This window comes from Psammomys obesus, unplaced genomic scaffold (genome assembly GCF_907164565.1).
Source record: "Psammomys obesus unplaced genomic scaffold, mPsaObe1.curated_primary_1811, whole genome shotgun sequence".
Classification (NCBI taxonomy): domain Eukaryota; kingdom Metazoa; phylum Chordata; class Mammalia; order Rodentia; family Muridae; genus Psammomys; species Psammomys obesus.
Genome location: NW_026590677.1, coordinates 7,752,625 through 7,768,386, shown reverse-complemented (window position 1 = coordinate 7,768,386; position 15,762 = coordinate 7,752,625). Strand labels below are relative to the sequence as shown.

Below are 15,762 nucleotides of genomic sequence, written 5' to 3'. Positions count from 1 at the left end.
ATATTTAGAGTCTGTGTAGATGTTAAGAGATTGTCCCTGAGCCAATTGGAAGGAGCGGGTAAGAGCTATTAGTTCAGCCTGCTGATTAGTGGTGTGGGCAGGGAGGGTTTTTGCCTCAACTACCCTAGTATCTGACACTATGGCATAGCCTGCATTTTGAGCTCCCTCTTGTACAAAGGAGCTGCCATCTGTATGCCAGGTATAGATGGCCTGAGGCAATGTGCCCTCTTGTATGTGTGGAGATGGGGCAATAGCTTCTCTAAGGTTTCAATGCAAGAATGAGATGGACAGTAATCAGAGTTAGGTCCAGAAAGAAGGTTTGAAATGTTAAGAGGTGGGCATGGATGGAAAGTAAGAGTAGTCTTCTATTAGTGTCACCTGGAGGGAAAGATCCCTGGAGGGAGGTAGAGTTTGTAAGTCTTTATAAAAAAAAAGGTGAGATAGATTGTGAGAAGAGAAGACAGAAATAGGTGACCCAAAAGTTAGGTTTTTTTGACTTTCAAATAAGGAGCTCTGCAGCTGCTAAGGCAGGGTGCCCATCCCTGGACTGTCAGGTCTAATTTTTTTGATAGATAGGCTACAGGTGCAAAGAAGGGTCCCAGTTGGTGGCCCAGGGCTCCAAGGTCATATCCCTCTTTTTCTGTTACATAGAAGGAGAATGGACGGGTTAAGTATGGGAGATGTAGGGCTGGGGCCTCAAGAAGAGCTTGTTGGAGCCTCTGAAAGGGCTTAGTAATGGGCTTAAAAAGGGGTTCATGCAAGGGGTCTAAGGCTGCCTCATATAAGGGTGGGCAAGGGAAAGGGAAGGGACCCAGGACCTTAAGAAACCAGCCATTCCCCAAAACGATAATATTTCTTTTTAGTAGAGGGCACTGCCAGAGATCGTATTAGGTCTTTTCTCTCTAAGGTGATACCTTGTGGGTTGGGGTTATTGTTAGTCCCAGGTAAGTGACCTCAGAGGTGGTCAATTGGACCTTGGAGGGTGAGACCCAATAGATCTATTGGATGGGAAATTTAGAAGAGCAGAGATGTTAGTTTGGCTAACTCATAGGGATGGGCTGCAGAGGAGAAGGTTATCTACGTATTGTATAAGTTAATATTTAGGAAGAGATAAGGAGAGTAGATTAGAGGCTAGGGCTTTGCCAAACAGGTGTAGGCTGTCCTGGAATCCCTGATGTAGGACAGTCCAGGTAAGCTGGGTAGAAACAAGGATGTCAGGGTCACTCCAGGTGAAGGCAAAGCTATTTTGTGACTGGGCGTCCAGGGGGATAGAGAAAAATGCATCCTTGAGATCCACAACTGAGAAATGGGAGGTAACCTGATGGGATAGGGAGAGGAGAGCCTAGGGGTAGTTACAGCCCCTATAGTATAGGGTGGAAGGGGACAACTGCACAATTGAGAAAGTGGAAGTCTTGAACCAGGCGATAGGTTCCATTGGGCTTTGTAACAGCAAGTATAGTGGTGTTAAAAGGAGAGGAATTGGAGCAAAGGATTTTTTTTAAAAGGTCAGAGATAATAGGCTTAAGTCCCCTGAGGCTCTTGAGAGGAAGTGGTTATTGAGCTTGGAATCCTGTAGCTAAAGGACCACAAAGGGAATGGTGCCTAGTGAAAGAGGGGTTTTGTACATCCCAGACTTGGGGGTCCACTTGAAAGGCTGGTAAAGGAAGTGACACGTCAAACTGGCAGGTAGGATAGCTATAAGAAGGAGAGATCAGACAAATGGGTGGAGTAAAGAAGATAGAGGCTCTTAGTTTGGCTAAAAGGTCCCTTTCCAGTAAGAAAACTGGACAGGTTGGCATCACTAAAAAAGAATGATTCAAGGGAACACCCCTGAAAATACAACTGAGTGGTCGAGTCTGGCAAGCCTTCCAAGGCTGTCTCCCTACCACGACAATAGAGGAACTAGGAGAGGTTGGTCCCCAATACTCCATCAGGACTGAGTAAGTGGCTCTGGTGTCCACAAGGAAGGAGATGGGCTGCCCCGATACCATGTTAATTACCAGTGGCTTTCTGCTAGTGATGGCAGTTGTTGGATCATGGGAACCCAGGAACCTTCAGTCATCCATAGCCAGGCTTGGATGTCAGCTGGAGGGTGATCTGGGAGTGATACCCCCATATCATGGGAGAAACCATGGCAGTCAACACCCCAATGTCCCTCTTGGAGGCAATTTGAACATGGCTTGCTGGGGTTAGGACAAACTGGGTCCAGTGAGCTTCTTCACCACAATTGAAACAGGGACCCCATGGTCCTTGTGCCTTAGGAGGCAAGGGAGCCTGGATAGTCGCTGAGTCCAGTCAAATGGTCTTGGCCTGCATTTGGTATTTTTTGCTTGGGGCTTTCTCATCTCTTCCATGGTACACCTTAAAAGTCAGCACTAAGACTTCTGCATGTGGAGTCAGAGGTCCTCTCTCCAAGCACTTAAGCTTAGCCCTGATGTCAGGGTAACTCTGGGAGAAAAAATAGGTCATCAGGAGTTGCCTCCCCTCTGTATGTTTGGGGTCTAGATTAGTTTGTTTTAAGAAGGCCTTCATAAGGTGCTCTAGGAATCGAGATGGGTTTTCATTCTTGTCCTGAATTACTTCCTGGAGCTTCTCATAATTACTTGGCTTGAGGGTAGTCTTGCAGAGACCAGCCAAAAGGAAGACAGATTGTGAACTGATCTCAAGCTAAAATGCCTTCCGAGGTACTATAATCCCATTGTGGATCCTGGTCAGGCACAGCCTCAACCCCAACCAGGTATGCTGTGTTTGTTTGGTGAACCTCATCTGCATGCATTTCTAGGCTCTTCCCAAACTCAACTGTGCTCCTCCGCTAATAGGTTGTTGGTAATAATCATAATATATATATATAATGGAAGGTAAGACTATCAGATTGAGTGAGATATTGAAATCCTTTAATGAAAGTAGAAGGATTAGAGGTATAGTATCCTACCTACTCTCTTTTCTACTTGAGAAAGTTCAGTTAATGAGAAGGAACATGCACCCTAACTAAGCCATGCACTCCAGCCACCTCCTGGAAGGGAAGAATTGAGGCTGGTTTATGCTGAGTAGAAGAAGGAGGAGGAGGAGAGGAGGAGGAAGAAGGAGGAGGAGGAGGAAGAGGAGGAGGAGGCTTTGCTATAGAGTGATAGCGGGTAGCAGGGGGCCTAATAGCTGTTGGTGAGGTGAAAGTGGGTGCCAAAATAGGATGACTAGGATGCCTGTTGCTGGGGAGAAGGGTGAGGATGCTAGAGAAGCCAAAGAGGAAAAGGAGGAAGCAGAGGAAGAGGGAGAAGCTGGAGGTTGAGAAGAAGCTGGAGGTTGACGTCGAGGCGGGGCTTCATCCTTGGGGTCAAAGGTAGAGAACCCTTGAGGTTGAGACTTTGTAGCTAGAAGAGGTTGGTTAGGAGAACAGGAAGACCAGAGAGAAGGTTTAGAGCGGAGGAGAGAGAATGCTTGAACATCAGATACCTCCTTCCGTTTACCAAATCACTGACAATAATTCAAAAGATCCTGTAAAGTACTGGGGTTTAATGTGCCATTAATCAGCCAATTTGAACCGTTATCTAAGGAATATGTAGGCCAAGTTTTATTACAGAAGCCTACGAGCTTAGAGGCCTGTAAGTCAGGCTCCATGCATAGGGTTTTAAAAACATTAAACTTAAAAATTAAAAAAAAAAAATTCTCCAGAAAACATCCCAGTTGCGATGCTGGAGGAATGGATGAATCAGCAGTTCCTATTGGGTGGGTAGGAATCAGTGGCCTGCCAGAGATGTCCCAAAGGCAAGGTTTGGCTCAGTAGAGTAGTATGGTACAATCTGATCCAACAACTCATCAGCATTGGCCAGAGACCAAGGGCACAGTTGCCTATAGTTGACAGTTTACCTAGTGCTAGGATTTTTGGAGACAAGAGAAGGGGGGTGCGGGGGATGACAAAACTGTGCCAGTAGAAGGAAAGAAATCTCACTCAAGGGAAAAAGGAAGCCCTGAATGGAGGACAGCAAAAAGAGCCAAACATGGCCAGTGAAGGCTGTGGCTGGATGTTTCTCCATCTCAAAAAGTACCAGGAAGTTGCCAGAAGCTCAAAGGTCAATCTTCCTGTACCAAGAGACATATTTATGCTGACCAATGAGGAGAACTTACCAATCTAGCCAGTGTTGCATATAGGAGGTAGCAATCTAGTTTCCGGGAAGTGGGTCATGGGCAGATCTGAAATAAGTTTCCAGCAGCTCCTGTGGTGGCACTAGTGGAGAAAGCAAACATGACGTGGCATGGCCACTGGAAGTGCCTATTCAGCCAATGCACCAATGTTAGGATTGTGCATCAAAGTTACATGGCAGTTCACAAATCACACCACATGACTGGTTCTTCATAGGAGGTTTTATTAAGGGAAGGGGGTCACAAAGACCATCTCTAGTAAAAGGGAGAGAGAGGGATGGAGGGACGGAGAGGGAGGAGAGGGAAAGGAGAGAGAGAGAGAAAGAGAGAGAGAGAGAGAAGAGGTAGTGCGAGTTCTCTTATAAGGTGACCCAGAGCATGCGCAGGTGATTTCAGGTGGCCTGCAGGTGGTCCGCAGGTGGCCTGACAGATGCCTGAGATCCTATTTGTCAGGTCCCTTGGGGTTGGCTATAGAGATGCCTGCTTATGGAGCTCAACAATAGTGATATGTGCTCCCCCTGAGGAGGAAGCAGCATTACCAGGCCACCGAAGAGGACAAGGCAGCCACTCCTGATGAGACCTAATTGACTAGGATCAGAAGGAAGGAAAAGAAGTCCTCCCCTATCAGTGGACTTGGGGAGGGGCATGCATGCAGAGGGTGGAGGAAGGGAGGGATTGGGACGGAAGGAGGGAGGGAACCATGGGGGGAATACAAAGTGAGTAAAGTGTAATTAATAAAGAAAAAAATTAAAAAATAGTGATATGTGTATACATATTACACAATCAAATCCATTATTTTGTATGATATCTAAAATATAATAGTATCAAAGTCACTTTTCTTTGCTTCTCTTAATTTATCCAGAGATCTGACAACACCAAATCTCAGTTCTACACTGCAGCCATTGTCTGGAGCTAAGTAGTGGCTTAGGGAGTACCTGCTCCCTTCTGGAGAGGACTGGTCCGCACAATATAAGCTTCTTTTCTTTAAATGTCTGCCCTTGCCATGTTTGGAGTTTGCCTCTGATTATCTATGTGCTTCATTCATAGGTTGTAATGCATCCATCTAAAGTTTTGGAATTGCAGATGAGCAAGCATGGCTTTAGCATGGAAGTTGGACAGTATGTATTTGTAAATTGCCCCTCAATTTCCTTCTTGGAGTGGCATCCCTTCACTCTGACCTCTGCTCCAGAGGAAGAATTTTTCTCCATTCATGTCAGAGCAGCAGGGGACTGGACAGAAAATCTCATAAGGACATTTGAACAACAGCACTCACCATTACCAAGGTAGGTCATTGAGACCTTCAGAGATTCAGAACAAGATGTAGACTAACCAAAAAGAGAAAACAAGTCCTTTTTGAAGTGCAAGTCTTGTAATAGAGCATATGGTAAAAATAAGTGCGAAGGTACCAGCTGGGGAAGCAGTTTGTTTCTGGGGATGTTTGAGCTCAAGATGGAGATGAGTCTTCATGCATCCATTTTCTTCTCTCATTTGCTAGGATTGAGGTGGATGGTCCCTTTGGCACGGTCAGTGAGGATGTTTTCCAGTATGAAGTGGCTGTACTGGTTGGGGCAGGGATTGGGGTCACTCCCTTTGCTTCCATCTTGAAATCTATCTGGTACAAATTCCAGCGTGCAGACAATAGTCTCAAAATACAAAAGGTACATTCTCTCATTTCACTATTCCCCTAGCCTGGGCTATCATAGCCTATAGTCTCACCCTTGATAAGGGGGTGGGGGATGGGCAGGAGAACCTATCTGAAGAAAGGATTGAGTCATAGCTGAATAGGGCAGAGGTGGCTTTGAGGAGCACTAGCAGGCAATGCAGTAGGCAGTTGGTCCAGCCTGTTGCCACAAAGCTGGCCTCTGCACCACTGCAAAGAGGCTGCAGGGTCCAGGCTGCTAGAGACCAGTCTGTATCTTGTCATTTCAGAGGCCGTAAAAGAGAAACACTCTGTCTGGTGGATACTCTCTCAGCTTGGCAGTGCTCTAATCCTTCAAATTAAAGCTATTTCTGCTTATCCAAGGTTGTTCCTATTAAATGATTTTAAAAGTAGCTTTTTAAAATCTGGACAGAATAATTTTTAAAGCCTATGATAAAAAGACAAAATAACACAAATCTCACACTAAAAAAAAAAAAAAAAAAAAAAAATCAAGACAAAACAACCCTCCCCCAAATGGTGAGTGATGATTACTCTCTGTCAGTGCTACAGGATTCTTTTCTATTTGCAACTTTGTTTTTATTTACTTTAATGTTTTATTTTCACTTTGAACTTTTTCATTGTGTTTTAAAGCTTATATTCATTATACATAGTATTATTTCATAATGACATTTCCATTAAAGTACATCATTTACTATGATCATGTTTACCTATCCCCTTCTTCTTCTCTAGCCTGTGTCCTAGTATCCTCTTTCCTTTCCCCCAAATACTCTTCATTCTATCTCCGTGTTTTCCGTATAAGATAAAATTATCAACAAGTGTCTTTCTCAGTCTGCCTTCTTTTGCTTAATATGATGATCTACCAGTAACAAAAATGACCTTGGAAAGTTCCTTCTGTAATGAAAATTTGTCAGAATTCTGGATATTCAGACTAAAATTTTTCCACTTTATAAGTGTGATTGATTATCCTTAGACTTAGTTAACAAGTATATCTCTTTCTATGTGTTATCTATGTATTTATGTTACACACACATACACATATAAACACACACATCTGTCATTAAATGTACATTGTGAAGGATACTTAATAAGGTATGGACTTCTTTGCTCATTTTAGATCTATTTCTACTGGATCTGCAGAGAGACAGGTGCCTTTGCCTGGTTCAACAACTTATTGAATTCCCTGGAACAAGAGATGGAAGAATTAGGCAAAATGGATTTCCTAAACTACCGTCTCTTCCTCACTGGCTGGGATAGCAACATTGTGAGTTCAAATAAAACACTGATTCAAATATCAAATGTTAAGACACAATAATATAGTGCATACCTTCCAAAATAAGTATTTCTTATCATTTCTTACCTGGCCTCATCCTCACACTGAAAGTTAAAAGCAGCTTAAGGAAAAGGCAGCCATCAAACTTGGGCTTTCTAATTTTATATTTCTCTGGTTTCAGGCTGGTCATGCAGCATTAAACTTTGACAAAGCCACTGACATCCTGACAGGTCTGAAACAGAAAACCTTCTTTGGGAGACCAATGTGGGACAATGAATTTTCTAGAATAGCTACTGCCCACCCCAAGTAAGTGCCTTGTCCTCTAGTGAATTGAGTCTGCAGAGTTAAAATTTAAGTATGCTGAGCACACCTGGGAAAAGATCTCTGGGACAGAGAGGGCCAGTGAGATGGATTATCAGATAAAAGTGTTTGCCACCAAGACCTACATGGTAGAAGAAGAGAACAAATTCCCCTAAATTGTCCTCTGACCTCCACACTTGAAACATGGCACTTTGTCCACTTGTTGAACTCTGACAGACCTAAAGCATGTGCATGCACAAACACGTACACACAGAAAATAAATAAATAAATAAGTAAACAAAGTTAATAAAAAAAACTTTATGAGGAAATTTCATCGGGTTTTTAGTAAAAATAAGGGTCATGATTTTGTAATTGATGAAAAGCTGTTTATTGTTACCATAAACCTCTATCCAATGAGCAAGGTGAAGAGAATTTACTCTTAAAAATAGTGCTGAACAAAACAAAAAACTGGGGAAATTTGCATGCATTTTAGAGAGTGGAGTGCTCAATGATCTCTACATAAAGTAATATGATTTTGGGTATTTTATTTAGCTCATTAACCAACAGAGCTTAGTGTTTTGAGACAGGGTCTCATGTAGCCCAGGCTAACCTCTACAACTACATATATCTCGATATATAGCAGATGATGATCTTGGATTTTAGGTCCTCCTGCCCCCATGTTCAGAGTACTGGGATTACAGATTTGTGCCACTATACCCAGTTTTCTGTAGAACTTTGAGACATGTTAGAGCATACAGAAAAAAACCTGATGATCTGAAACTGGCTTTTCCAATAGGAAAAAGGAGAGGAGGACTTTGGTAACTCATCCTCCAACAAGCTGGCAGGGGAAGAGCAATCCATCTCCACAAACATTACTCATTACTTTCTGTAAATTCAGCTATTACTATTCCAGAACAGGTTGAAAAAATGGATATGGTTGTTTTTTTTTTTTTAAAGTATACATTCAAAGAAGATATGCACAGAATTAATTCAAAGCAGAATAATGCACTTCAGGAAGCAGGTCTGTGGACCTCAGGGAAGAAAGGTCAAAGGACAGGAAGACACATGAAGTGAACAGTAAAGGCTTCATGAAAGCAGTGGTGACAGTATGTAGTGACATAAATTTGTATGATCCTGGGTCCCAACTCTCATTTTGACACTTTACAGTTATGGCATATGGAGCTAAAATTCCTTCTGATATTTGGAATTCTTGTCCTCAAAATAGGGACATTAGTCATGTACATGGTTGTAAAGACTGGCTCAATACACGAAACACTTTCATTAAATTGTAAAGCAACATGTTAGCAAAAGACATTATGTTTATGTCATTTGGGTTGAACAGTTAAAGCAAAAGGGAGTGAGACTGCTAAGAAGGATTGGGAAAGAAGAAAGGGAAGAAAGGGGATGAGGAGAAGAGGGTAAAAGGAAAGAGAAAGGGAAAAGGGGGAAAGTATTTTACTTGCTTATTTATGGGTGTAATGATAGCTTCATATACTTTATCATTGTATTGTGTTTCCATCAACTGTCTCCAACTCCAAAACAAATCACCTCAGCTGGATCTCTCTCTTTCTGGAGATGTTTCCCCATTCTGCTTTCTCATCACATTGACCTCTGAGAAAGAACATTGCAAAGGATTGCCTACATAATGTGGGGAGAAAGAAAGATAAACCAATATAAACACTAAGGATGAAGACATATACTGTCCCAGAAGCCAAAAGAAAGAAAATAGTACAGCAACATGGGCATGAGTGTTAGAATGATAGGCTGAAAAAGCACTTACTATTTAGTATAAGGTTTGTTTGAATGCATTTTAGAGACAGGGCAATATCCAGTATGTGTGAGAGAAGAATGAAATGCCCACAGCAAAAATCAACAATAACAAGTATTGGCAAAGAATTGAAGAATTTAGACTCTTACTATATTGATTATAACAGGAATATAGGGGATTGCAACACCTGGAAAAAACACTTCAACAGTTCTTCAAAGTGTTAGAAATCAAACTCTTTGATATATACCTAAGAGAAATGACAACATGACCACACACACACAGACACACACAGACACACAATTTGCACATGCATGTGCAGAGCAGCATTACTCACAATAGCCCAAAGTGACAACAGCCAGGCTTTCCACCATCAGATGTGGTATATGTACAGAATGGAATTTTATTCATCTATAAAGATGAAAGAAATACTGACACATGCAATCTCATGGATTGACTTTGAAGGTATTATGCTGAATAAAAGAAACCAGAGGGGGTTGAAGATATGGCGCAGTGGTGTTGCTGTGCTTCCAGAGGACCTGAATTCAATTCCTATTACTCATAAAGGGTGGTTCACAACTTTCTGTAAACTCTAGCCCCAAGGAATCTGATACCTTCTTTGGGACTCTGAAGGCACATATACTTATACATGCACATGGTCCCCACATGTGCACATTATTTTTTAAAAAATTGAAAATTATTAAAATGAAAAGGCCATTTATGGAATGATAATATATCTAGAGAAAGTAGATCAGTGATTGTGTAGGGTATGGCTGGGAGGAAATCAGTGAATTCTAAGGTAGACAGAGTTTCCTTTGAGGGGGATGACATTAGTGATCATGGTTGCATAACTTTGTGGTTGTAACAAAAAGTACTAATTGAACAGTTCAGAGGGTGCACTTTACGGTACATATATTATACCATAATTAGGTTTAAAAAGAGAAGGAGAGGTAGGAGAAGTTGAGATTCACAGTGTAATTAGAAGGCTTGGCTTTGGCAGAATACCATCTTCACAGGCACATCAAAGTCTAGGGTTGGGAAGATCTACAAAAGATAGTTTAAACAGCAGTTAACTCATTTTCACTTGCTGTGTGCCAGGCACTCTTCCATTTATTTTGTGTTTTTAATTCTTAGAACAACCCTGTAAGGTAGGTGCTATTTTATTCTCATTTTCAGAAAGGTAAGCTCCAACAGAGAGGTTAAAAAAAATGTGTTTAAAGTGACACAGTTGGGATAGCAGAGCAGGCCAGACTGGTTCTGCCTGTAGTAGCTGAGACAGATCAACCGTTTCGCCTTAGGGCCTCCATTCAGGAAAAGTCAAATCCTTGATTATTTGGCAGAAAAGAATGTCAAGACCAGCCCAAGTGGAACGAAGTGAGTTTAAGTATTTAAACAGAGAATTATATAAAAGAAGGACAGTATACAATCCCAAGTCATGGCCGCAGGATCCTCAAGATAGTTACATCTATGTCCCTCACAAGACTATACATACAATCCTGTCCTTGGGTTACATTCCTGAAAGGGTATAATTTCCGTGGTTTAATGATTAAGTGAAGATTAAAACTTAGGGGAAGTTTAAAAAGTGAATAAAAACCACGAGTTTCTTTACTTGTTTTTAAGTTGTTTTCTTTTGTAAATGATGTTGTCAGGTGAGGTATGAGATAGGGGAATTTATATGGCAAAACTCAAGGTGACAAACATTCTAGCTAAGTAAACATAGTCCATTCATTTTTTAAAATTCTTGTTTAATATGTCTTTAGAAAAACTTGCATTATCTCTGTAGGTCATTTTGGCTTTATCATTTGGGTTGAGGTTTCTTCACTTAGAGTAAAAGGCAAACCAGATCCTAGGGGCTTCCTTCCCTGCTAATGTCCCTTTAATTTTCCCTGTCTTTCTATCCTGCCTTGACTGCAGAGCCTAACATTTAACAATGGTATTGTACTACATCTCTTGTGTCTGTTGTCAATAAAATGGGGAAGGCTGAGAGCCTATTTAAGACTTGGGAACAAAAAGGTTAAGAAAAAATTTACTTGGAAGAAAGCAGGATTTTAACAACTGAATTTAAGTTATCAGCACATATCAATTATATACAATGTGTTTCATTGTTTTCACACATGTATATGTTTTTTAATATTTTTTAAAAATTAACATAATTATACCATTTCCTTCCCCCACAGCTCCTCCCTACTATCCCCTGCTCTCTCTCAAATTCATGGCCTCTTTCTCTTTGTTTAATATACATATATATTAAATATATAAATATAAATATATAAACACAACCCACTTAGGCCATTTAATGTTAATTGTATATATGATTTCAGGGTTGACCACTTGGATTTTGATCATATTTACCTCCTACGACTCTCTTTTTCTTGTGCCCCTTCTCACTCTGCTGATTTCTTTAGTTCATCCCTCTTCTACTTTCATGTTTTTTGCCCTTATTTGGTGACCCAGCGAGTTTAATTAGGGCTGCTTCCAGGAGCATTGGCAAGCTACCAGAGGCTGCACTGAAGAAAATGATGAAATGACTCCCCTTTCCCCAGCAACCATTACTACAATAGCTCCTCAGATAGTGGTGGGGCCCTGTAAACCCAGCCCCCATTCAGGACAGAATGATCATGGATCCAATCACATGAGGTAGTTGTCTGTGAGAAAACTGAGTCTTTGTTTGACTTTGTGGGAGTAGCAGAGGTTGTTCTCCATTTTCACTACTATCATCAGTTCTCCTTGCATCCATGTAATTATTATTGTTCTATTCCTATAGGTCTGTTGTGGGGGTTTTCTTATGTGGCCCTCCGACTTTGGCAAAGAGCCTGCGCAAATGCTGTCAGCGATACTCAAGTCTGGATCCTAGGAAGGTTCAATTCTACTTCAACAAAGAATCTTTCTGAATTGTAGAAGGAAGCACAGTAGTTCTTCCACACTTTCCTTTTCTCTTCATCAACTTGTGGGTCAACTTCTAGATAATATTATGACTAACAAGAACTTTTAAAAAATGTTTTGTATTCAACTTCATCATACTTGAGTTTTGCCAACCTGAGAGCTGTGGAAGTCACAATAATTACAAATCCCATGAATTGTTTTGTGGGGAAAATTAAATATCCTTCTGGGAAACGTGCCTTTAGCTGAACTTTGCTGGTTGACACTTGCTCAATTTAAGCCTCAGGTGTTTTGGATGATTCCTGGGCTTTGGTTCATAATCTTCCCTCCCACCTGTCCCTCACAAAATATTTCTAAGTTGGGTAACTTTTAAAATATTTATTGAATTCATGATAAAACAATAATTATAAATAATACATAAAATTTCCATGATTTTCACTCATATCATACCCAGTAAGAAAATTGTTAGATATGATCTCATCCAGTGTGACCAACAATTTACACTTTGCTTTTTTGCTTTGTCAAAAAAAAGGTTTTCATCTTTGCTTTTTGAACAATTTTACTTACTGTCCTAGGCTTTCTTTCTGAAGTAGATTAACTGTAATCAAATTTGTATTATAATTAGAAGCCAACTATGCTGTCATTTTATATTGTTTGAAGTAACTGGGAAGGCCTGATCTACATCATGTGATGACTTAATGTAACACAAGCTCTTTACTAATTCCTTTGTTAAAGAGGTTTGTTTATGAATGTCTGGTATAAAAAGAAAATAAAGCATTTAGAATTGTTACTACTTTCCAGGTTTTACTCAATGAGGAATCATTCACTGAATGTCACTGCTTTTCCTATCAACCTGGACAAGAACCACACTGCTCTAGGATGTTAATCATGGTGGATAACAAGAAAAAGAAGGCCCAGGCTCCCCAGGGGGAGAAAAACTCCACAATTCATTGTACTCAAACTGACTGAATCTATAGACTTCACATAGGCCCACCTATTTTCTACCATTAATTGACCAAAAGTGATCACATTTCTGTTTCCAATTATCTAAGAAACTATAGCTTGAAGGATTAGTGGGATCATTTTTCAGTCACAAGTCTGAACATAATAAAGGCAGATCATGAACTTGGGGTAGCTAATTCTATTACACCAATAAAAACACTGGTGTTTACACAAAGATGAATTGGGATGCCACTGCTCTTATCAACTTATATTCACCTGAATGACAAACAAATTAAGTTTAATGAAGTGTTGGGAAAACGGACACTAGGATTTCCAGGATATGGTTTCTATCAGATAACTGCTTACCAAGTAACTTCAGTCTCAGGATCTTGATTTGGAATTGGTTGTGTAAAACCCAAGTTCCTAACTAGAAATAATTTCCTTTTGGTCTCTGCATCTAAATAGCTTGAGGCTTTTAAGTCATGACAGCTGCCAAAATCAACACTTCAATGACTGCTTATGCAGGTGGCACAGAAGGTAACAAAATCAATGAACTGCATGCATAATTAACATCCAGGTTGAAATGGGAATGAGTAGAACAGGCAGGGAGTGTTTGCTGTACTGCACTTTTCTTAATAGGTTATAGTATGACATATCCAGCAAATTTTCATTATAAATATATATATATAGAAAAATCCCATAATTTTAGTATCTATTCATCCTTTTGCTTGGCATGTAAGCAATGTGCTATTATGCTTTATATGCCTAAGTACTGATTTTAATTCATCTGCCCATAATCCTAACACAGAAGGTAGGATTCTGGGAATATAAATAAGATCACAATTAGTTCTAGTAAACTTTACTAATTATTAAGGCAACTCTTCAAATGTCTTCAGTTTGAACTGGTGGAGAGAAACCTGACACTATAGGAAAACAAAAGGCAAGTTGACTTGCAGGTTAGCACAGGCTAATGGCACTAATTACCCTCCAAGTAGGTGTACTTGGAAAGAAGCAGGCAAGCACAATGGGCAATTTGCTGTCCTGTGCTTATACTTGGTCCTCTTAAGACTTGAAAATGTAACAGTTTTAGGGTTTTCTGAGTTCTTGGAATGAATTTAGTTTGAAAATAAGGCTAAAAGCTTTGCAATTTTGTGGGATGAAATATATTTTGTTCACTTGATTTTCTTTATTTAATTTGAGCATGTGGAAAACTAGCGGCTTTGTAAACTTGTAAAGTTGGCTACCTAGATGTAAGAGCTTTACAACAGTCTTTCTGGTTGTTGATACTCAGTGAAACCAGTGCCAAACCAATCTTTGTTTTATGTATGTTTAGACCTGCTACTGACCAAACAACATATTTTGATAACTGGCTTTTCTTAAATCAAACAAACCACTGTGGTACAGGCTTTGATTTTGGCCTTCTGACCATTTTTAGCTTTAACCACGTGCTTTTTTTCTCCCAGAAAACTCAGAGACTCTAGACAGTTTTCAAAGGGCAAAGCCTTATTACCTTGCTGTGAGCAAATTCATGAGAAAACAAAGTTCCTGAAAATATTGTTTCTGAGAAATTCTTAAGTATCACCAAGAAGAATACATGTTTATGCTAAAGTAAGAATAGAGCTATGGCAATATAAGATTAAAGAATAATGCTGCAGTAAGCGTAGAAAACATAACTAAGCTTTTATCCTTGGTGTTTAGCTTCTTAAAAGCAAAAGGATTATATATATATATATAAATTTGCAGTATGTTAAACTTGTGTTCAAGTTTATTTAATATCACAGAAAATATACAAACTAAGACAACAAAATGAACTACTTTCATTTGGAGAAATGGTGATGCAAATTCTCCACCTGGCACCAATTTGAGTCATCCGGAGTGATGAGGATGCAGAAGTCACCATGTTTTCAAAATTTCAGCAATGTTATGTAATTTTATTTCCAGATCTGTTGCCAGGTATTTTTGAGAACCTGTAAGACAAAGGTGGAGAAAGCTCTTACAAGTGGACCTCTCTTTCCTAAACGTCAGGAGAACCATCCTCCCACAAACAAACAAACAAACAAACAAACAAACAAACAGGACTGAGGGAAGGGAGGATGTGCTGAAGATCAAACAGCCTTGTGTCATGTTTCCTCATCCTTTGTAGCAGGGTTTCTCAACCTTAGCATTATATGGATATATTCAGCCAAAGTGCTTTCTCATAAGAAGGAAGGGAGAGATCCTGTGCATCATTATGGGATGAAGTTCAGGAGCATCTCTGATCTCTACCCAATAAATGATAGTGGCATACCACTTTCTAAAGTTTTGACAACATAAAATGTCTATAGAAATTGACAAATATACCACAGGTAAGTAAACTTCTCCTACTTTAAAACTACCTTTCTTTCTTTTTCTCATACATGAGGGCAGAAACAAGAGGTTCAAGTCAACCTCAAGTTCTTGAGACTGGCTGTCTCACTCGCACCTAGTGCTCACTAATTAGGTTACGATGGTTTGTCAACGAGCCCCAAGGACCTTCCGGTCCTTACCTTCCCATCTAAGATTACCAGAGTGTGCCACTGCTCACTGTTCATGGGGTTCTGTACTTTGAACTTGGGTGCTCAAGCTTTTGTAGGAAACACTTTAGGAACTGAGCTCTCTCTCTTGTCCAAGAACTACTTATCTCTAAAAGTGGTAAATAATCTTGTGTGTGATAGCAAAAAGAACCAAAACTCAGTTTACAATGAAAAGACAATGCTTCAGCCACAACATGCATAAATACCAGTAGAGAGTTTGCTCACATAAAATCACAGTTGTGGTTTCACATCCACT

At 40.2% G+C, this 15,762-nt stretch overlaps 2 protein-coding genes across 7 annotated transcripts in view; one reads left to right on the top strand and one right to left on the bottom strand.

The window, feature by feature from the left end:
- The window catches only part of Nox1 (NADPH oxidase 1), a 46,848-nt gene extending 34,825 nt beyond the window's left edge, over positions 1 to 12,023 (top strand). For 2 of the 3 annotated variants that reach the window (XM_055608319.1, XM_055608317.1), the window contains 5 exons: positions 5,185 to 5,420; positions 5,633 to 5,795; positions 6,912 to 7,058; positions 7,249 to 7,373; positions 11,897 to 12,023. In XM_055608319.1, coding sequence (XP_055464294.1) covers positions 5,185 to 5,420; positions 5,633 to 5,795; positions 6,912 to 7,058; positions 7,249 to 7,373; positions 11,897 to 12,023 — 798 coding nt within the window. The remainder of the gene's footprint in view (positions 1 to 5,184; positions 5,421 to 5,632; positions 5,796 to 6,911; positions 7,059 to 7,248; positions 7,374 to 11,896) is intronic. The other variant, XM_055608318.1, reaches the window with a different exon arrangement.
- Positions 12,024 to 12,375: 352 nt separating this feature from the next.
- The window catches only part of Cstf2 (cleavage stimulation factor subunit 2), a 36,986-nt gene continuing 33,599 nt past the window's right edge, over positions 12,376 to 15,762 (bottom strand). For all 4 annotated transcript variants that reach the window (XM_055608320.1, XM_055608321.1, XM_055608322.1 and 1 more), the window contains one exon: positions 12,376 to 14,921. The gene's annotated coding sequence lies outside the window, so the exon portion shown is untranslated. The remainder of the gene's footprint in view (positions 14,922 to 15,762) is intronic.